Source organism: Lactuca sativa, chromosome 3 (assembly GCF_002870075.4).
Source record: "Lactuca sativa cultivar Salinas chromosome 3, Lsat_Salinas_v11, whole genome shotgun sequence".
Classification (NCBI taxonomy): domain Eukaryota; kingdom Viridiplantae; phylum Streptophyta; class Magnoliopsida; order Asterales; family Asteraceae; genus Lactuca; species Lactuca sativa.
This window is the reverse complement of record NC_056625.2, coordinates 255,568,563-255,593,402: the sequence shown is the minus strand read 5'-3', so window position 1 is coordinate 255,593,402 and position 24,840 is coordinate 255,568,563. Positions and strand designations below refer to the sequence as shown.

General features: G+C 34.5%; 1 protein-coding gene across 1 annotated transcript; it reads left to right on the top strand.

The window, feature by feature from the left end:
- Window positions 1-3,848: 3,848 nt before the first annotated feature.
- Window positions 3,849-9,843, top strand: LOC111883298 (PH, RCC1 and FYVE domains-containing protein 1). The gene is made up of 5 exons (XM_023879633.3): window positions 3,849-4,304; window positions 6,532-8,517; window positions 8,604-8,750; window positions 8,968-9,449; window positions 9,553-9,843. Exons 2-5 carry the CDS (start codon window positions 6,634-6,636, stop codon window positions 9,713-9,715), a joined length of 2,676 nt encoding a protein of 891 aa, XP_023735401.1. The 5' UTR covers window positions 3,849-4,304; window positions 6,532-6,633; the 3' UTR covers window positions 9,716-9,843.
- Window positions 9,844-24,840: the final 14,997 nt, after the last annotated feature.

Genomic DNA, 24,840 nt, shown 5'->3' with positions numbered 1-24,840 from the left:
TTTGTACACAATGAGTCCTTAATATATTTTTTTTGTTACAAAGTAAGTCATGTTTGTTTTTGTACTTATTAATTAGTACTTATGAATGATTTCTTTAGGTTTTCTCACGACATCTTACGTGGGATAGCCATATGGTAGCGGGATAGGTTGAGGTGTCCTGCTATATGTTGTAGGCTAAGATACCTAGTGCGCGCCGGCTGTAAGGTGTAGGCACGGAGGCTCGAGAAGAGCGGTTGGGTTAAGGCGACATGCTGACAAAACATGGGTATTCCAGTCTGATGACTGAATGGACCTGTTGCATGTTGGCATTCGAGTCTGATAACTGATTGGGACAAGGTATTCCAATCTGATGAGTGTGGGCTTAGTATGCATGATAATACGTTTGTTATATTGAGTATTTTGGGGAAAATTCACTAAACTTTATACTTACCCAACTGTTTATGTTTTCGGGTTCTATCGTAGATCGTGGAAAGGCGAAGACATGATTGTACACACTCATCAACAATATTGAGGATTCAATGTTTCTTATATTACTCTGATTTTCGATAAATGTATTTTGGAATAAACGTTTTTTTCTTAATAATGGATTTATAATTAGGGACTTTTGCCTTATTTAAAAATTAAAATTTTTGGTTGTGAAAATGAGACGTTACACATAAATATCAACAGCCGCACACTTCATCAATGATTGTCCCACGTAAGATGTCGTGAGAAAACCCTAAAGAAATCATACATAAGTACTAAATTAGTACAAAAACAAAAATGACTTATTTTGAAAAAAATATATATTAAGGACTAAATGTGTACAAAAACATTAAGGACTAAATGTGTACAAAAACATTAAGGACTAAATGTGTACAAAATAAGAAATATAATACCCTATCAAGTCATTTTTCCCGGCTAACCTGGAGTAACCGGTCATAAGGACTGAATGTGTACGGTTTAACAAGTTGAAGGGGTAAATGTGGACGAAAAAAACTTAGTGACCAAATGTGTACAAATCGAAAAATACATTACCCTTTTAAGTCATTATCCCTTAATAACCAGATTAGAAGTTTAGACTGAGTCAGAAGCAACAAAGGATACAAAACGCTTGGACTCAGCCCAAAGTTTTTTTTTTTTTTTTTGGTCCGGATCAAAAGAAAAGTAGTGGAACCAAATCATGGAAATGGAAATGAAACTAATCATGGAAATGGAACTAAACCTAATCATGAAATGATTTTATCATTCATACAAAAATAATGTACTTTTATTTTTAACCAAAAAAGCAATATAATTTTATTTCAAACACAATATATTTAGGAGAAAGAAAATTCATCATCCTTTTCCAAAAAACAAAACATGCATCGATATGTTTTTTTCATAATCATTTTATGAACCCCCACAAAATAATGGTAAAATAAAAACCAGAGCAATATATAACATCATATATGAAACTATTACATCCCCGCATGTACGTACCTAGTTAGAAACTATTCAACGAATGGAACTATCCAACTGAAAACAATCCGCCAAAAGGCTGAAATGAACTATTTAACACGAAAAAGATAGTAATCGCTGCATGAAAACTATCTATCGAAAGGAACTATCTGGCGCCGCAGCATCGCGTGGGTACGCTACTAGTATATATATATATATATATATATATATATATATATATATATATATATATATATATATATATATATATATACACACCATTTGATTCGATTGTTAAGTTATTGCGGAAATTCTGAATTTCTGGCAATAGCTGTTTCTCTCGAATATAGTGAAGATAAATGACCTCAAATTTAGTCAGATTTATACAATAAGATATTAGCACATCCTGAAATGTATAACTCAAAATTTAAAGATCTATTTTGAAATTAATATAAAGAGATATATATGAATAATACAATAACAATTATCAAGGATTTATATTATATCAACTATAATGTCGTGAAATATAATCTAAAAGCATCTAAATAATATAAATAAGATGGTTTCTATTTCATGACTAAATATGGAAGATCAAAAAGACAATAATTAAGAAAAAAATTGTCATTGTCATATCTTAAAAAAATATTACATTTTATCTATTATTAATATACGATATATTAGTTTTATAACTATAAATATGTAATTTATATTAATAATAATATGTAAAATAAAGATCATATGTAATATTATTTATTTTAAGTAAAATAATATGTAAAATATAGGACTATATATGTAAATTTTGTTAACAAATTTATATTTAAAAATAATTATCATATATTTAATATTATTTATATTAAATATAATAAAGAATTAAAATATAAAATTATATGTACAAGAAGGGACGGTAAATGTAAAATTTGCTAATATACTAGAAAAGATTTCCCCGCATTGCGGGGGTTATGAAGGGGTTAGAGGGTATTCGTTCCGCATCTGGATGTGCTCCAAATAAACAATGTAGTAGTTGGATGCGTCGAATGGATTTACCATTGTGGCAGTCTAAAGTCCACTGCATTTTTGATGCATTAGGATCAGGCAACAACACAGTAAAATGGTCGATACTTGTCAATGGTGTCCTAAGATCAGATGAAGTAGCCTGCATTCAAATTATAAGAGTAAAATTTCTAATTTTCCGTATAAAATCTGTTATAGTAAGACTTCGTAGTGACAAAAGGTCAAAACCATACCTTCAAAATAACACTACATTGCACTTGATCTCCAATAATGTTATACATATCCCAAGAAGATGAAGACATTATCTGCTTATTTGAAATATGGTGCTGAGAGAACAAACAAACACCGTTTGAGTAATGTACATAAATAAACAATCTTAAGAGTAAAAGAGGAATGAATACCTTCGAAAGAGTGTTCCAATTCCCCAGATGTTGATGAAGGAAACACACAAGTCATATTGTGGTTTTCTTGGGAAGTTGAAGCCAAGGGTCGATGTAGGTGAAACGCAGGAGGCGACGACTTCTAACCGGAGGTTATAATAGAAAACCGATGACTGGAGAATACCACAATAACACACCCATCAAGAATTATAGATGAACTCCCTTAGATATCTATAGTTAATCAAAGAATACCATGGAGATATACACCAAATGTTGATTTCAGTTGGAAAAAAGAACATATGACCTGGCAAAAAAAACCCCAAAGCAAGTGAGATAGAGAAACTGTATAAAGAAAAGCAAAAATATAAATTGCATCAAAATACAATGATAAGAGAGGAGGCCCAAATCTCTGAACAAAAACAAAAACACAGATTGCATAACATTAGAACAGAGAAAAAAGGTAGAGCAAATGACACAAAGGGGTATATGGACAACATGCAAAATAGACAAATCTATAACAAAAATAACACATATAATCTTTGTCACATATTATGATTTGTGTTGATCAACTCAGTCGAAAACACAACAGAGGACACCCAAATCTCAGAACAAAACGAAAAACACAGACTACTTAACAACAGCGTGTACAAAAGATGCAGAAAAAACAACATAGATAACAATGTAAAAACACAGACTACATAAAAACAGAGGAAGAATAGTTTTGGATTTTCTTATGTTTTTTCTTATACCAAATTGTCCTGGAAGAAAAATAGTGACATTATACATACTGTGGAAGACACAGATTATAGAGTTCATACCTTATATCTAAAAATATAAATGATTGATTATTTATATTTAAAAATATAAAAGATTAAAACAAAGTTGTTATACAACACGAGGGACCATAAATGTAAAATCTATTATACCCTAATGTTTGTTCCTAATGATAAGTTCCAGATTAGTCAAAACGGTTTTGACTTTCAAAAATGGTTTTGATCCTACTTTTAGGTGTGAATAACAACACCCCCGCCATTGTCGCTTGGGTGTTTCTGTTGAGCTGCAAATGTGTCCCTAAACTTCTCAATGTCTTCTTCAACTTCTCTCTCTCTCTCTCTCTCTCTCTCTCTCTCTCTCTCTCTCTCTCTCTCTCTCTCCAAATTTCACACAATTACGCAGAACTTTATACACAATATTTATCGACATTATTTGGTCTTCTCTAATGTGTCATCGTTAATTAGGTTTATCGTAAATTCAAGTGGTGATACCTTTTATTCTGGATGAAAGAGGTCGTAATCTTCTGAAGATCTCGAGAAATTGCGGAAGAATTTAAGTTTATGATATGTGAAAGAAGAAAAAGATTATTTGGATTGATTATTTATGAAAACCTACGCGGAAAGTTACAAAGATAGGGTTTCTGATGGAATGGCAGATCCTAACCGTGATATTCTACAACTTTCTCTCCCAATCTCATTATAGATGCAACACATAAAATAGGTTAGTGAGAGAAATCTCCCAAAATGTGTTCAAATTCTTGATTTTTCAGCTCTTTTAATTTTTACAATCATGATTGTGTTTACTTCACTTATAAATTAAATACTTTTGTAATTATTTGAGTGTGAGTTGACGTATATGAAACCTTGAAGTTTATAAGACTTAGGGGCAGAAGTTTTCAGTATGCATTGAATTACACCTTGTTACCATTAATTGAAACACTTAGGTTGGAAGTTCAAAGAAAATTTCCGTATATAAGGTTGTTTGAGTAGTTTTCCATGGTAATTAAGAAATTTAGTCTCATGCCCCTTGTATGCTTTCCATGGTAGTTAGCCTTTATGAATGATCTGGTAATTGAAAAGATATCCTAAATGATCGATGTATACTGGTGTGCTTGATTATTGTTGTAGGCCATGTATTTAAAGATTCACTCTAGCTATCAGCTTTGTATTGTAGTGAAAGGACACTGATTGAAGCTTTGCACAATTTTTCAGTCATACCATGTTTATGTTTGCTTTAAAAAAGGTTTTTAACCTCATTGCTATCATCTTGTGTTAGTTTCTTGAAGAACGTTTTTAAAACGCTCTATTTCCCCTTTGCAGCATGCGTAATTCATTTTATCCTCTCTTTGAAAGAACTCATTGTATTAGAAGAAGGTGTGTGGTTAATCAAGTACAACAGGATGGGAAAGCCCAATGTATGATGCTTCTTCATACACTAATATATATGCTCACTTATTACACAAGATTGATCATAGTATATGCTCACACGAGAAACTATATGTGAATTTGTCACTGTGCTTGAATGATTCTCCAATTGCATTTTGCCAATGATATGAAACTTCTTATCATTAAAGTGCTGAAAATGAAAAGAAAATCACTCTGTAATTTGCTACATAGCTCTTTTATTGTGATTTGGTGGGTTAGAGGTGCTTATCTGCTTCTTGATGGTTATGCATTTTAGATTCATTATATTCTTTGAAAGTTTAAAGCAAAAAGTTTTATGACTTCTGGTTAATCAATGCATTTTAGATTATATGTTGATGATTCAATCAACGAGTTATTCATGAGCATTCTAATATCATACATCAATGTGATTATAAATCAGCATATATCAAAACCCTGCTTCGAATACCATAGTGTTGAATCATCCAACACAAACTTAAATCATGATCATTATGTTATCATGCCATACATATGTCGTTAAGGATCATATCAGTTAGATGACCTATAGAACTTGTAGGGAGATTGGATTTAGTTATCAGGCTTGTTGAAGTCATTATGCTGATGATTAGCAGGAGACGGTCAATTCCACTTATGCCTCTAGATTGATTGATAATCAAAAGTTACGCTCTTGAGTAATTTGTTTTATTAGTGATGAGATCAAATTTATTCGACAAGGCATACTGGAATGTGAAATAATCCCACCCCTTTTAAAAATTAGAACAAATCTTCATGATATGAACCCAGCCCAATACTAGGCCTATATCAAACCGTATACTTAAGTGTAGATCTCACTCCCAAAACTAGCTTGTAGGACGAGAGGACACCTAGACTTATAAGCCGCCAACTTAATTTACTTTCGGCCGACGCTCTACTTGTTTTGTCTAACCACTATTTGCTTTTTTCAAAAATATTGCCACATTATTTTTATTTTCCATTTCCTATTAAAAGAAATAAAAAATGATTTTTTGAAGTAAGAAGTGCTTTATTGATATCGTTAATTTATTCAAGCCCATAGCCTACACATGTTGTATATTCATTTCCTACTTGAAACGCATATGAATTATAATCAATTCATAAATTATACTAATTTCCATAGAAAAATATTTATCATCTATACATGTTCCAAGCAACGTCCGAAAGTTATTATTGCTATAACACACAAAATTCTATGCTACGAGTTGTAGTGATCTACTATAGCTAGAGATGGTGCAAATTCTTCTCTATATTTGAATGTTTAGCAAAGTGGTCTTCTTTTCTAGAATAGATGGAGTATATAATAATAGTAACATAGGTCTTCAATCACCTAGTGGAACAAATCCTTGTTTTATTATCTATAAGCATGCCTCTAATACTGTTTGCTCTAGAATATAAAATTTATTAGATACAATAAAAAAGAAAAAAAATGATAAAAGAGGAATAATTTTATAATTTCATGTTTTCATATCTTTACATTTTGTGTAATGTGTGCAACCTCTAAATTAGTTTTCTACTTTTTCGTACTACAGTTTCACGACGCTATAGTAGCTACTCAAGTCAAAGTTGGCATCCTTTTGGTGTAACTAACATTAGAGTTCACGTTCTTAGATGTGGCATCTGAACACACAAACATGCAACTAAGAACAAGCTGTGCAGATGGATATAACAGGATTAGTGTTTCAAGCACTCCTAGTTGTTCAAATCCTACTTCTGGACCTGATGACATAGAATCATTAGGAGATGTTTACCTTTGGGGAAAGGTTTGTTGTGATGGAACTTGTAACAATCAATCTGCAAATGGTAAAAATGATGTCCTAACTCCTAAACCATTGGAGTCAAATGTAGTCATAGACGTACAAAAAATTGCTTGTGGCGTTCAACACATTTCACTTCTAACAAAACAAGGTGAGATTTTCACTTGTGGAGAGGAATCCGGAGGTAGGCTTGGTCATGGAACAGACCGACATCATGGTCGCCCTCGCCTTGTAGAATTCCTTTCGGTCTCCAACATTGACTCGATTGCATGTGGTGAGTTTCACACATGCGCTATATCTAACTCTGGAGATTTATACACGTGGGGAGATGGGTCCCACAATGCTGGACTTCTTGGTCATGGAACTGATGTCAGCCACTGGATTCCAAAACGAGTTTCTGGACCTTTAGAAGGAACTCAAGTCACATCGGTTGCTTGTGGAAATTTTCATTCAGCCTTATCAACCATCGATGGAAAGCTATTCACATTTGGAGATGGAACTTTTGGTGCTTTGGGACATGGAGATCGCGAGAGTGTACATTTCCCAAAAGAGGTTGCATCTTTAAGTGGACTCAAGACTATAAAAGTTGCATGTGGTGTATGGCATACTGCAGCAATTGTAGAGATTATAAACAATCAAACTGGACACTCTACGTCTAAAAAGCTATTCACATGGGGCGATGGTGATAAATATCGATTAGGTCACGAAAGCAAAGAATCTTATACAGAACCAACATGTATAGCAGCTTTAATTGATTATAACTTCCATCAATTAGCATGTGGACATACTATGACTGTAGGCCTTACAACATCCGGTCATGTCTTCACTATGGGTAGTCCTGCGCATGGTCAACTCGGTAACCCACAAGCTAATGGAAAATCTCCTTCCATGGTGCAAGATAAATTAGTAGGCGAATTTGTTGAAGAAATCGCATGTGGAGCATACCATGTTGCTGTGTTGACATCAAGAAGTGAAGTGTTCACATGGGGAAAAGGTGAAAATGGAAGACTAGGACATGGGGACATTGAAGATCGAAACACACCAACTTTGGTTGAATCATTTAAAGATAGGATTGTGAAAAGTGTGTCGTGTGGTGCGACTTATACTGCGAGTATATGCGTTCATAAGTGGGCTGTATCTGGAGCAGATCAATCAGTTTGTTCTGGATGTAGACAAGCATTTGGTTTTACAAGAATGAGACGTAATTGTTTCAATTGTGGGCTTGTGTATTGTCATGGTTGTAGCTCCCGAAAGGCTTTGAGAGCAGCATTGGCTCCAATTCCAGGAAAGCCTCATCGTGTTTGTGATTCTTGTTATGCAAAGCTTGCAAAAGCCGCTGAATGTGGTAATAATAATAATAGTAATAATAATAATAATGTCGCTAATTTCAACAAGAGGCTTAGTACTCGAAACCACATGGATGGGAGTAGGTTGAGGACTTCAAGGGTTCTGATTTCCCCCACTATGGAACCGGTTAAATACCATGAAGTGAAATCAGGGAAATATGGATCGAAATCTGATTCTTATTCTATTGTAAGAACTTCACAAGTTCCAGCGTTTCAGAGTTTAAAGGATGTTGCATTTCCGAGTTCACTCAGTGCTCATCAGAATGCTTTGAGATCTGGTTCACAGTTTCCACCACGTCCAAGAAGATCTAATTCTCCACAATCTGGTGCTCCTATGTTCTCGAGGGGTGTGATTGATGGTTTTAAGAAGTCGAATGATGCTTTGAGCCAAGAAGTGTCGAAATTGCAAAACCATGTACTGGATCTTCTTTTGCTAACTTTTTCTTATGTGTGTTTGCATGCATAATTGAACTAAATTATATTGAGATTTATGCATGGTAGGTGAAACATTTGAAGCATAAAAGTGAAAAGCAAGATGCAGATATTAGAAAGTTGCGGAATGATACTAAACACGCTGAGTCATTAACTGCAGCAAAAGCTGCCAAACGCACAATTGTTGTGGATGTCTTCAAATGCATCACAACTCAGGTACTGTAAATATCATATCTATTTCCAATTTTCTGCACCATATAAACTACTGAATTAAGAAATTGATCTATTAAATGCATATAATATACTGTTTAAAAGTTTGAAAGAAACCATATAGAGTTCGAAGACAAATAGTACTGAATTTTGATGATCAACAAAGATGAACAATTGTGATAATGAGGTTGTAAGTTGTAACTATTTTACTGTATTCTATCAGTTAAACGAATTGACAGAAAAACTGCCACCTGAAATCTCCGATGATGAAACCTTCAAAGCCTTGACAGATAAAGTCAATAACTACATCAAAACCCATGGAAATGATACATCCTTCTCAAGTTGTTCTTGCTCGCAATCAGATCAGCCTGAAGCAAGTCGTACTACCAGTAAAGTCACAAGAAAAAAATATCATAAAATCGATGAAAACGAAGATCTTGAGGAGCCCAATAAATCGACACAGAATGTTGATGGATCCCAAGATACATCACAAAATGTTGACATTCCTCCACAAGAAAACGATGAAGCTTCAACTAGTAATAATAACACAGCAAGTCAGAAAAGCATAGAAGGTAGTTCAAGAGTACATAAGCATGTAAAGAGTGAGGGAGTCAATGAAGTTATTGAACAATTTGAATCTGGTGTTTATGTAACCCTACTCCAACTTCCAGATGGTACCAAAATATTCAAGCGAGTTAGATTCAGGTACTTGAACAGAAAGATTCAGTCAGTTGTACGGATGTATAAACAGTGGATCTAACCTAATCCATTATATGAACTTAATCCAAATTTTCTTCAATATTTGTAGTAAAAGGAGGTTTGCAGAGCAGCAGGCAGTAGAATGGTGGAAGGAAAACAAGGTCAGGCTGCTTAAAAGGTATAGTCCGGCGAAGCCACGCAACACTTCAAGTGCACCAAGTGCACCGCCACCTCCACCGAAAAATAATGAGGAACCACCACCATCTACTTAACTCGGTTTGGTTTCTGTAAGGAACTTGAAAATTATGTGAAACTTCAGTCTTTACTGTGAATGCGAGATCTCAAAAGAGACTAGACAAATTTGTTCTTTGAAGAGACTAGTGATTTACTTTTTTTGACATGTTGGTTGTAAAGATAGACTTTGATAGGATTTAAATGAAGTAATTAAATCAAAATACTGAAAATATAAACCAAATAAGTTGTTTGTTACAAATTAGAATAAAAGAGAAGAGAACCAGTGAAGAGGCCAAATGGTTCTCCTTGCCTTAATATCAAAAAGGTACTCCAAAGAGAAAAAACCCCCTGCCCAAGCTATTGTCGATGACTAAAAATATGCAAAATACTCAATGAATACCCACTATTCCTATGACAAGAATTATTTATAGTTAGTTAAGGAGGACTTTATAATGAGATGTAAAACATAAACCGAAAAATATTCCATTTTGGTCCTTGTCCCTATATTTATGTACTAGGTGTAAAATCCGTGTATTACACGGGTTGATTAAACAAAAAATTAAATATTAAAATATTAGCGTTAAGTATTTTTTAAATAAAATTTTGAAATAATAAATAAAGAAACCTATTAATTATAAGTATTATCACATTTATCATATTTAATATTTTACATATATAAATATAAAAGTATTATGTGACTTTTTAATATAAAAATTGAAAAAACCAACAATTGACATGTGTATATTATTTGTTTAAAAAATATAATAAAATGACAAGTGTCAAAATTCATGAGAATTTAACATGTAGCAAAATCAATCTTCATTTATTATAGTTGAAGTCTCACTCTATATCAATATTACCTCTATCAAGATTGCCGAATTAAAGCACATGCTTTTCCTCAAGCTGAAAGTTAGGTACCAAGTTTATGTTTGCAAGGTGTCAGCACATGTTGCTTCTTTGATTAGACCTTGATGTCATGGAATTAGCTATTATTTCATTTTTCCTACATCATGGGTGCTTTTGTCATTTTGACAAAAATAATTATCTAGCTAGTTCAACTTTGTTAGAGTGGAAAGAACATGCTTCCATTGAGTCTACTACCCTTATAGCTGCAGTATTGACCAAGGTCTCTACATTAGGCTCATCGATTTCCAAGTCTTCATTGTTTATAGGTATTAGGCTATCGGGTATGGGCACCATTTCACATGTAGAAGGTGATGTGGAGGGTGGGTTTCCACAGGTGAATACCGCCCCAAGTTTTAGTGGTTCTCTTGTGGAGTGGGGGTTTTCACCAACCTTTACGGATAGCTTCTTTCTCTCTCTCTCTCTCTCTCTCTCTCTCTCTCTCTCTTTCTCTTTCTCTCTCCACCTTTTTTTCTTTTTCTCTATCTTTTTCACTAGTGAACATCATTTCCACAACCTTATGAAATGGTTGTGGAATGATTAGATGATGATGTGACTTGCTTTTCAGTCGTGAGGATACCAGGTAGCCTTACCGACTTTTTAACACCTTTTGACCTTTGTATTTCATGTTGCATTTTCAAACGCTCACAATGTGTTTCTTGCATGTAGTCACTATTGCTTCCATAATCAAAAGTTGTTCCATAAAGTTCCAAATTATTCTTATTTTCCTTACCGATTGACATCTTCCCCACCGATTGACATCTTCCTCACCCTTTACTTATAAACACCTGACTCTTTGAAGTTCTTTTTGAATTGTAAGTTGTTCTTTTGCACTATAATATCATCCTTATACTCTGCATGTTATACTTAATTTCTTTATATTCTTTTCATTAGATGCATTTATCTCATTGTCATCTTCACTATCTGCATCTTCGATATTGGTAAAATCGGTGTTGACCAAGAAGAACTCGTGTTGACTTCCTCGTGTTTTGGTTTGACCATGGAATCGGGATTTTTTTTTCACTCGTGTTGTAAGGAATAGTCGGATAAGTGAGTATGCCAAGAAGGTTGAGTTGACATTTGTGGTGTTCATGTCGGATAAATCTTGAAGAACGGTGAGTATGCCAAGAAGGATGAGTTGATATTTGCTCAAATTAAGCACTTTTCAGCAAGAATTCAGATTCTTGTGTACTGATGCTAAAGTAGTCATACCAGCTTGCATGATCGAATTTTGTCCAAGTTTAAACTTATGAACACCACAAATCTAAGAAGCATTAGTCTCGATTTTGATGGCATTATCCGATCTCAGCAAACAACATGATAAATCAAGCTTCACTAATTATTGATTCTCATTATTCCATGAATCCGTCAACTCTATTGCCCTCTCAGTTCCAATACTTATATCTTTGATAATCAATTCAAACAAGCATGATGTTACTTATATATCTGATAATCAATTCAAACAAGCATGATGTTCTAACAAGCTTACAAAGGCTATCCACTACATTGTTGTTTAGCTTTAATTTTATGCCATTTAAATTTAGCTAAGAGGGGCTATTTAGAATGACAAGTTTATCCAACATAATTACTATGGCATTTCCAGATGTGGAGGTATTGTATCTTATAAATAGTTCTAAAAGAATTAAAGTGGAAACAAGGGAATCAGTAACCTTTTGAGTTGTTTGTCATGTGGTATAACGACGATGTATATTTAAGATGTAAACAGCCTAACAATTCTGTAAGATTGTAGAAAGGTAAGAAACACATCCACCACTTAAAAGATTCCCAAATATATAATATATTAAGTAATTCTAGGACATATAGTAGCACATGGCATTCTCAAATATGGAATAGGGTAGTTGGACCCTAGCGATTGCAGGGCAAATCCAAAACCAAACCACCATACTTTTAGTTTGATGACATAAAGACTTTTTTAGTTTCTCCGGTTTGAGCAAGCACTTAGGTAGCCAACATGTATTGTCATAATGATTTTTTTTTCTATTCAGATCTATTTTTGGAAGCATCTTGGAACTAGTGTGAAGTAATCTGAGCGAAGAGTAAGATTCTCAATGCCCTTTCACTCCAGCACACTTGATTTTGTGGGGAAATTGTAACATCCCAAAAATATTAGTAAAATTTTCATTTTCAAACCATCAAAATGAGATAATCATCTGTTCAAATGCCAACAATGTTTAAATGTATTCTAAATATCAGAGTAAACCAAAACATATAATACGGAAATAAACTCTAGGGGATGTATTATGATCACATTGAGTCCTTCCCTTTGGAACCAGGAGTACCTGAAATGTTTAAACCATAAAACTATAAGTACAAAGTTTAATGAGTTCCCCAAAATACCACATACCATATATATCGGTGGGCCCAACCCTAGGGTGCATTTAAACCCTATATGTGGATGCTATGATTCAACCATAGTCTTACAATCACTCGAACTAGGAGCCATCTATTAAGAAAAAGAAACATGATTAGTTTGAACAAGAAATCCTTTTAAGGTAATTACCAAATATAAATTATTTATTAAAAGGCTAGGATCCATATGTAACATCCCAAAAATACAAGCCAAAAATTTCACTTTTAAATACGTCATTATAAAACCAACAGTGTAATAAAACATTTGTAATGTCATGTCATGTCAAAACCAAAGTAGAAATAATTAAACATGTTATCATAAAACAATATCAGAATGTAATCCCAAAGATCTCATGTGCGGAAAACCATAGTGTGATGCGCTGCGATCAAGCCGACTCCTTTCCTTTAGATACGAAGTACCTGAAACCAAAACTGAAAACCGTAAGCACAAAGCTTAGTGAGTTCCCCCATCATACCACATACCATACAATCATATCACATACATACTGCTAGGCATTTCTGGGGTGCCTGACCTACCCGGTACGACCATTCTGGGGTGCCGACCTACCCATGCGGCCATTCTGGGGTGTCGTCCTTCCCGTGTCAAGCCATTTTGGGGCGCTGACCTACCTATGTCGAGCTATTTTGGGGTGCTGACTACCATTCGGTCCTAACAACCGAACCTCGGGGACTATTTCACCCCCTACTACTACTATCACATATAACATAACACAAACATAATATCAGACATATCTGGGGTGCCTGAACTACCCTTCGGTCCTAACAACCGAACTCGGGGACTGGTCCCCTCCTACTACCTCTATCGCATATAAAATAACAAGCCAGCATGCAAACATATCATCACATACTGTCAGACGTATCTGGAGTGTATGACTACCCTTTGGTCCTAACAACTGAACTCTACTACTATCACATACAACATATCATGCTAGCATATAACATATCAGGTAGTAGCAAACCTAGATGATATCACAAAGACAATCATCTATCATACGTCTCCTACTGGTGGGCCGACATTGTGGCCTTAGACCCACCGCTACTGGAAGGTAACTCACCTCATATTGCTGAAGTCCCGTAGTCACAACCCCACACTGCTGAAGTCCCGCATACTCAACCCCAGCTGCTGGATGACAGATTCCCGAATTGTCAACACCAAAATAACACCCAATTAATAATTGGGTCCCAACACATAACCATAAATACATACTTGGATAATTACTACATTACCCTAAGATTGGCTTTATTCAAGCCCAAGGCCCAAACCATAGGCCCAAAGCGAACTAGGAATCAAAGCCCAGCATATGAAATCCAAATTGGGCCCAGGCCTATATGTGGTCTTATGGCCCAACATTATACAATCATTAAGGCCCAACTATGGTCCATTTATGGCCCAATTTTCCAAATTGGGCCCACCCCCTTACATGGGACTTACCCTAGGCCCATTGAATTATTTTAGCCCATATAATTATTCTTGGATGGCCCATTAATAATCCAATCATTAAGGCCTAATAGAAAGGCCCAACAATAAATCCAAGTGAAGTTAGGGTTTCACATAAAATGTCGATTAGGGTTAAGTTTCCTACTTAACCCATTAAGGAATTATTCCTCTAAGGACTTAATCCATTAAGTCCATCGTTCTTCTAAATAAGTCATATGGTGTGATTGGGCTTAATCACACAATTCCATTCCAATGCCTATGTAGGTGTTAAGTTGTAAAAGTCGAATAGTGTATTGTAATGATTCGTATTTTGTATGTATTTTACTAAGTATATGTTAAATGCGAAGTGTAGCATGCGAAGTTTCAATGGATTAGACTTAGTATACTTTTTGTAAGTTCCCTATAAATAGGAACGTAGGCTTCAAGTAGAGATAGAGGTCGAAACACAAAAACTCTCTTCAGCTTATTCTGTAATCAGTCTTAATAAAACGAGATCTGATTATTATTTACTTGGTGTGTTCTTTATCATTCATCATTCAAATCTATTGTTTCACATCTTAATTCTCAATAACAATTCTCATCAATTGGTATCAGAGCAGGATTCAAACTGCTTAGATCTGATTCGTATAAGAATCAATTGCTTTTTGAGTTACAAATTTTACTCAAAATTTTCCGCGCAATTTTGGTTTTGAAAATCACTTTTGATCTTCAGATTTGAATTGATTCTGCACTTGAATTGTTAAATCGAGTATTTGATTAGTGATTTGTGATCAATTCACTTGATCAATTCTGAAATTCATCAAATTCTCAAGTTTTCTGAAATTTTTGTTTGTTCATCAATGGCGAACTTCAATATGAACACGATGACTTCTTTCTCCCATTTGCTTGGTTCTTCAACCAAAATTCTGATGTTGATTCCAGAATACTATGATCAGTGGGCTGATAGAATGGAAGATTACTTAAATGGAATTGATGAAGAACTTTGGAATTGTATTGATGGAACAGTTCAAGCTCCTGCAAATGTTCAACAAATTGGTTCATCCACTGGATCTCCTGATGTTGAAGATCAACGAAAACGTCTGAAGGATAACGAAAAGAGATGCATGAGGGAACTAAGAGGTGCTCTTCCTCCTGTGGTTTACAATTACATTCGTAGTTGTAAAACAGCAAAAGACATCTGGAATACTCTAAAAGAGAAGTATCAAGGTAGCGAAAAGACGAAGATCAATTATGTGAAGCAATGTCTGATTGAACTGAAAGAATTCAGACAGAAGGATACAGAAACTCTCGAAAGTTACTATGATCGTCTGAATGAGCTTGTGTTTCGCTGCAATAGGTACGGTATCACTAGATCTATCATGGAATTCAATTTAACTTTCATAATGGGACTTCGCAAGGAATGGCGAAGTGTGAGCATGATGCTTAAGAATCAACAAAGTTTTGATTCAACCAAATTGAATGATCTCTACAATCAACTGAAAACACATGAATCTGAGGTCTCAGAAATGTATGAAGAATCAAAACTCGTTATTGGTGGTCCTTTGGCTCTAATTTCAAAGGTATCTGAAAATGATGAAAAAGATGGATCAGATGATGAAGGATTTTTGATGAATTCCGATGATGAAGCTGTGGCATTATATTCAAACAACAGAGTTAAAAAGTTTTTCAAAAAGCCTTTTAATCCAAAAGGGAAAATGAATGATGCGAAGAATGTTACCACAAGGACTGGAGGGGATGAGAGGAAGAAGATGGAGAAAATAGAGGAAAAACAGAAAAATGCGAATGAAGAGAAAAAGTTGAAAGGTGATTCAGGAATCTATTGTCATTATTGTAATGGTGCGAACCACTTCGCAGCTGACTGCATGTTGCGAAAGAGAGAAGAGAAGAAAGAAAAAGTCAAAGATCAGGCATACTATTCTGAGAAGATTGAAGAGTTGCGTGCAAAGACCAAAGGAGTGTCATTGGTTGCGAAAGGAGAAACTACTGAAGAAGAAAGTGGAACTTATCAGATCTGGTCTTCAGGATCTGATGATGAAGAAATGAGGCATCCCACACATGGAGCAATGTTCGCAAGCTTTGAGGAATGCGAAGAGAAAATTTCAGGGAAATGCTTTGTGTCAAAATCCACTGACAAATCACCCATGACAACCAAGGTACGTACAATTCTTGAATCTTTTAATATTTCTTTATCTGCTTATGATGCTGAAATTGTTTCATTTGATGATACTGTGGCTTATTTTGATTCTGTTATTGTGTCTGCTAGTAATGAAGCTAAGAAATTAAATGTGCAACTTAGTGAGACATGAAGACAGTTAGAAATAAAGAAGAGCAGAGTTGAAAAATTAGAATTGCAAGTCAAAAATATAGACTGTGATAGGAATAATCTTACTAATGATGCTAGGTTATTACTAGCACAGAGAAACATCTATTGTAATTCTGCAAAACGCTTGTATGCAAAATTAACAGCTTTACATCACTCTTCTGATATTAGCAAAGAACAACATAGAAAACTTTTACCTTTTCTTGAGTATGAACGTGAAAAAGTTGATGTTGTTTCTTATGATTGCGAAAGCACAATTGCTCAATTTGACAAAATACCTGATGATAGATATGCATATGGTATTGTCAAAATTGATGAATTTCTGAATGCTGATGAATTGGTTAACATTGTCAATGAAAGTTTGACAAAGAGTGAACAAGTAAAAATCATAAAGAAAACTGAAAATTCAAAGCTTGTCTCACAATTGAATTATGCTGATATTGATGAAAATTTTGATAATGTGAGTGAAATCAGTGAGATAGAAGAGGAAGAAGAGGTTGATTGTTCTCAATTGTCAATCATTAATATCACATCTAAGATCAAAGTGTGACAACCCGATATTTCGAGACAATGTAATGTAAAACCAATCAAATTTAGGTCAAAATATAACTTTCCTAAAATCTTATTTGGGTTAAATAAAGTAGTAGGAGTCGTATCAAGGTTTCCAAGCATATAAAGAACCCTAAAATCCGAGTCATAACGAAGAAGTTATGACCAACCGAAGATTCTCGGCAAAACCGGCATCAGCGATTAAACGAAAAACGCGAAATTTTGATGCAATAACTTTTAGCCTTAAGTATCTCAATGAAAGTTATAGACAACCTCAATCTATGATCGTACGTAAAAAGAACGTCCAAATCTGTCTTCGGATGTGAAAGTTATGAATTTTTGAAGGAATTCCTTAATCACGTCATTTTAATAAATAAATAATAAAAATGATTTCGGAATTTGCCAACGAAGTCTAAACGAAAGTTGTAGATCTTGGTCTCACCTTCGCGTGGATATAAAGAACGTCAAAAACGGAGTTCGTATGAGGGAGATATGAATTTTTGAAGTTTATTTAAAATAAATATAAATTTAATTATAAACTCCCGGTATTATCCGAAGGGGAGTCATCGGATAGGACCGAAGTACGCCCTGCGTACCTTCGTACGCCCCGCGTACTGAGATCAAGGGCCTCGGATCGTCCACGTCGCCCTATCCGAGGTTTCTGACCCGTCCGAAGCGTCCGACCCGTCCGACCCGCTGTCCCGTCCGACCCGCCTCCCCAGCAACCCGTCCCATCCGAAGCTGAGGCAGTCGAGGCTTCGGTCACGCATGACGTACGCGTACGCGCTGCGTACGAGCGTACGCCCCGCGTACCGAGGCGGTTCAGCCTCCCTATAAATAAGATGCGAGGCTTTCCGAAAATGTTGCTCACTTCTCTCTTTTCTCTCACGATCTTGCCTCGTTTTCCGTGCCCGTTCAAACCCGAAGCTCTGGTCTTTTTGCTCAAGTCCCGAGGGTCGATTTTACTCCCGAGATTCCCGAGAATCCCGAGAAAAATCCGTTTCCCGAGACGAAACTCTGCCCGGTTTTCCATCTCGCTATCTTCAAACTTTCAAGTGAGTTCATACCCCTTAACTAATGTTTTAAACTACTTTTAAATGCTTTATGGGGGGGATACAAGTAGAATCATGCTAGTATTATATCAATTGCATGCGATTAATAAGTAGAATTACGCTAGTTATTACGTCAATCACATGTGATTAATATATAGCATTCAAAAGATTTGGCTACTCATTAGCCATTTTACTAAATAGTTTCCTTCAAATGATTTGTATAAACATTTTATATGTTTTAAACTACTTATTACACTTTACATTTTACCCGGTACATTACCTTTCAAACTTATTTACAACTCTGTTTCAATCAAATGTTTCCTTATACTCAAAACTGTTTTATCATACTTATGCCTTCAATTTGTTTTATATATCGACATCAAGTCGATCTTTTCTTAAAATAATATTTATATTTCAAATGTCTTACAAAATTTACTTATGCTTTTATATTATAAATTGCATGCCTCTATATGTATAGTTATATAAGAAATGTTTAAAAGACTTAGGAAGGCTATCCACCCTATTTCCTTTTCGCGCCTTGAGATGTGGTCTAGTGGGATATTGGGTATTCGTCCGAAAGTCGTTTAAATATTAGTTATATATCATGTGTACATATATAGTCATAAAAGATCTTTCCAGTTCATTCCATGCCCTTAGTTAGTACGGGTATACATCCATGACCACACGTACCAGTTAGACTGCCAGTAAACTACCATTTGGGTAGTTTAGGAAGATACTAGAACCGTTAATGGAACGCGATATCATACAATGAGTCAGTTCATTCATGAGTCAATACTTTCTAGAACATTACATATACAACTATACTAGGACGAGAACATATACAACTATACTACGAGAACATATACAACTATACTAGAATGAGAAACATTTCATTACATATACAAGAATATGATAACAAATGTGATCCACTGTATCGGAGCATGCCTTAAATGTCATGGCCCGAGTTGTAGCCAGAATTCTCTTGGAGGGAGAGCGTTGAGTTTGCGTATAGATCTATACTGGATTGACAATCCTACACCTTGCTGCTAGCTACAGCCGGACCTGCAGGTCTGCGGGTGCCAAACGTCATTCCGTTATTACGACCGTTCTTTATGTCGTTGTTATCAGTCGATAGTATGGTGCAATTATCACATTATACCTTAATATAAATCCGGTTTAAGGTAGTTAGTACAGCAGTAGTTCCTATAATACAAAACTACAGTACTACAATGATTTACCCATTACATTTTTAGTGATAACCTCACTTAAACTTTAATGTACAAACTATATTTTGTTAAAAGATAGTTACACTTGGGAAATTATACACTTTTACATCAAACGAGCATACAAAACAGTTAAGCCTTGGTAGAAGGCTACTTTAATAGAAAATATAGGTTTTTCTGAGAGATTCAAACTTTTTCAAACGCTTACAATTCATATACACTTCCAAATTCTTGCAATGCATAGACTTACAAATTCTTACATACAAATTAAGACACTAAATACTTATGATCTCACCAGCTTCAAAGCTGATACTCGCTTTCAAAATTACTTGTATCCTCAGGTCATCATAGACAGGTACCGATGCAAGGAGAAAAGAAGATGGAGCTTGTTCAAGACTTATCTTTCATTTTGATTTATGCTTTAATGTTTATCAAGATTTGACAGAATACAATTGTATAATAATTATTTTATTAATGCAATGGAGGATGTTGTTGCTTGTTTACTACTTTACATTGTTGTTGATATTATACATGACGTCCTCCGCCCCAGAACGTTTCCGCCGTTCTCGGTTTTGGGGTGTGACACAAAGGTAAAGAAATAATAGTTGATTCAATAGTAGAGGATGAAATTAATAAATCTTCAACTTCGCAACATTGTATGTTTGATAATGTGGAAGTTGAAAGTTGGAAATCTGATGACACAGATGTAAATAAAGAAGAAACGAAAGTTTCAACTGAAACACCTCAAAGGGTTGTTGTTGATCAAGTGTTTGAAGATACAAAAGAATTTGATAAAATTTTAAATGATAAAGGTGCACATTATTTGGAAACCAACACTGTGGTATATCCAAATTTTGTATGTACTGATAACAAAATTTTCCCAAATCAAATTTTTGTCACTACTGGAAATGCTGAGAAAGTTCATCCTGATTTTAATAAAATGATTGAAAAAGATAATCAAAAGTCCACAACTGAATGTTTTTTCGCAAATCAAAGCACAGAAGAAAACAATTTAACCAAAAATTCTTATGTGTTTCAAAAACAAAAATCAACACAAAAGTGGGTTGTTAAAGGTGAAAACTCAAACAAAGATTTTGAAAAAGATGAAAAATCAAAGGTTGAAGTGAAAATAAATTCTCATGAATTCAAATTGATGGTTGGAAATTTTTCAACAGAAAATAATGTTTCAAAAAGAAAAGCAAGAAAAACAATATTCTGGCAAGTTGTGTCTAGTGAAAAATCAAAAGATGAAAAAGAGCAAATTTCAAAAAACATCATCAAGTTTTCATAAACAAATCAACTCTGTTGACAAGGTTCCATATGTTCGCAAATATGAAAACAAACGAAAATTTGAGAATTCGCAAAAATTTGCAAATAATCAAAAGTTTCACAATGTTGGCAAATTCACGAATACTTCATCAAGTTTGAAGAACTCAATTCAAGACAAAAAGAAATTTTCACCAAAACAACCAAATTTTCCAAATCCTTCAATATCAAAACCAAATAAAGTTTCATATACAAAAGGAAAATCTGATGTTAGAACATTCAATCATTGGTTTGAAGGAAAAGGACAGAAATATCAAAATGGCAAATTTTTAGAAGAACAAATCAAAAGTGCATTTGAGAAGTATACAAATAATTCTTCAACTGAGAGTACATCATCTAAAAATTCGCAAGTTCTAGTTCAAAAATGGAAACCAGTTATCAAAAATGCGAATGTTGTGAAGGAAAAGATTACAATCAATGGAAATCCAAAATTATTGAATGATTATATTTCAAAATCTAGAACTGATGATGTTGATATTATTGATTCAGTTACAAACAAAGTGAAAACATGGTTCTTAAATTCCAAAAATTTGTTTCACTCTACTAATGATGGACCCAAAAAGTATTGGGTTCCTAAATTTTTTCAATAAATGCAGGTGATATGTGACGAGCAATATGATATGAAATGGTACATTGATAGTGGTTGCTCTCGTCACATGACTGGAAGAAAAGAAAATTTGCGAGATTACAGAAGCTTGGAAAATGCTGGAGTTGTCAAATTTGGAAATAATCACAAGTGTCAAGTGAAAGGATATGGGAAAGTCACAAATGGAAACTTCACAGTCAACAGAGTGGCATATGTTGAAGGACTTCAACATAATTTGATAAGTGTATCACAACTTGTTGTGGGTACTGGAAATCAAGTTGTATTCAATGAAGAAGGTAGTATCATTTCAAATGTCAAGACGAATGAAATACTTCTCAAATCCAAAAGATATGGTGATATGTTTACACTGGACATCAAACCGATTATGGGAAAACCAGCTGTGTGTTTACTATCAAAAGCATCAAACGATCTTAGTTGGCTTTGGCATAGAAGATTGTCACATTTGAACTTTCGAAATATAAATAAACTTGTAACTGAAGATTTAGTTCGAGGATTGCCAATACTGAAATTTGATAATGATACTTTGTGTGCAGCTTGCGAACAAGGAAAACAACATCGAAAGGGTCATCCGATTGTGATAGATTCAAAAATAGTAGAGCCATTAGAACTTCTTCACATTGATCTATGTAGACCATCAACTGTTGCAACAATAAACAAAAAGCGGTATATTTTAGTTGTTGTAGATGATTTCTCTAGATTCACGTGGGTGTTTTTTCTCAGGTTGAAATCTGAAGTTGCTTAGACGATGATTGATTTTATCAAAAAGATTGAAGTTAGTCTGAAGAAGAATGTGCGAAAAATTAAAAGTGATAATGGTTCTGAGTTTAAAAATCAAACTCTTGACAGTTTTCTCACAAACAAAGGCATTTCGCATAATTTCTCATCACCATATACACCACAACAAAATGGTGTAGTTGAAAGAAGAAATCGATCTCTATGCGAAGCTGCCAGAACAATGTTGACATATGCGAATCTACCTCAATATCTTTGGGCAGAAGCAGTGTCCACAACATGTTTTACTCAAAATCGATCATTTATTCATCGAAGATTTAATGTTACTCCATATGAAATAATCAATAATCGGAAACCTAATGTAAAATTCTTTCATGTTTTTGGTTGCAGGTGCTTTATCATGAATCTAAAAGATAATTTGTCCAAGTTTCAAGCTAAAGCTGATGAAGGCATCTTTTTAGGATATTCACAGAATTCAGTTGCCTACAGAGTACTAAACAAACGAACAAGAAAAATTGAAGAAACGTTCAATTTAACATTTAATGATTACTATCTTAAACAGATTGATAGTAAATTTGAGAATAAATCAATACTTGTAGATTCACATAATCCAATTGATAATTCTGAAATCAATGATTTTGATTATGACTTGATTTTTGGGATTCCTGACAGGGCCATTGATGCAGAAAGAAATGCTCCTGATAATCAAACATCAGAATCTTCAAAACATACTGATGAATCAACGATAACTTGTGAAAGAACATCAGATATTCACAAGGAACTAGAACATCAAGTTGAGGGGGAGCCTTCGCAAAATCAACAAGAACATCAACGTGAGGGGGAGCATTTACAAAATCGACAAGAATATCAAGATATAGATCATGTTGAGGGGGAGCATGATGAAACAGCGACAATTAATCTTGATAATAATGACGAATTTCATGAAGTTAATGATAATTTTTCTGTTGCAGGATCTGACAATGAAGATATGTTTGAAGATGCACCATTAGAATTTGATCCACATTTTCCACCACTCAAGAAATGGACAAGAAATCATCCAAAAGAACAGGTAATTGGAAATCTACAAGAAGGTGTGTTGACTAGAGCTCAACTTCGTGCGAAAAATGAGGTACTGAATGCAAACCAAGAACTTTGCATGTTTAATGTTTTTATTTCGAAAATAGAGCCAAAAACTGTCAAGAGTGCTATGGAACACTCAGATTGGGTTGTTGCTATGCAATCTGAGTTGGCAGAATTTGAACGAAACAAGGTTTGGAGATTAGTTTCTAAACCCTCTGATGTTTCAATTGTTGGATTAAAATGGGTTTTCAAAAACAAAACCGACAAAGATGGCAATATTATTCGAAATAAAGCAAGATTAGTGGTAAAAGGTTATTCGCAACAAGAAGGCATTGACTATGAAGAAACATTTGCACCTGTTGCAAGACTTGAAGCAGTTCGCATATTTTTAGCCTATGCAGCTCACAAAGACTTTGATGTTTATCAAATGGATGTTAAATGTGCATTTTTAAATGGAACGCTTGAAGAAATAGTGTATGTTGAACAACCACCAGGATTTGTAAACAATGAGTATCTTGATCATGTGTATGTCCTTGACAAAGCTGTATATGGATTAAAACAAGCACCAAGGGCCTGGTACGCAACACTTACAAATTTCTTGAAACAATCTAAATTTATACAAGGATCAGTTGACCCCACATTATTTCGCAAGAAAGTTGGGTGTCATCTAATGCTTGTTCAAATTTATGTTGATGATGTTATCTTTGGTTCAACTGATCCAGCATTGTCAATTGAATTTGAAAATTTACTGAAAAGTCAGTTTGAAATGAGCATGATGGGAAAAATTAATAATTTTCTTGGTTTAAATATAAGGCAGAACAGAGAAGGAATCTTAATCAATCAAGAAAAATATACAAAGAACTTGCTTGAAAAGTTTGGAATGCTCAATAGCACAAAGCTCAGAGTCCCTATGGCAGTAGGAACAAGACTAACTCCTTCGTTAGATGCTCCTGCTGTTGATCTAACACTGTATCGTAGCATGATAGGGTCTTTATTGTACTTAACTGCAAGTAGACCTGATATTATGTTTTCGGTTTGTTGTTGTGCTAGATTTCAAGCTAATCCAAGAGAGCCTCATTTGACTGCAGTGAAAAATATTTTTCGATATCTCAAGGGAACTGTTTCTTTAGGACTATGGTATCCTGCGAAAACAGGATTCTTCATTCAAGCTTTTTTAGACTCAGATCTAGGAGGATGTACTTTGGACAGAAAAAGTACAACTGGTGGATGTCAACTTTTGGATGGAAAGTTAGTGAGTTGGCAATCAAAGAAACAAACTTGTGTGGCTATATCAACCACTGAGGCAGAATACATATCTGCAGCTGCTTGTACTTCGCAAATTATCTGGATTCAGAGTCAACTTCGTGATTATGCAATAAACATGAAAAAGATTCCCTTGTATTGTGATTCGCAAAGTGCAATTCGCATTTGTCACAATCCAGTACAACATTCAAAGACAAAACACATTGCTCTTCGATATCATTTTATTAAAGATCATGTGGAAGATGGGAATATTGAAATTCACTTTGTCAAAACAACCGA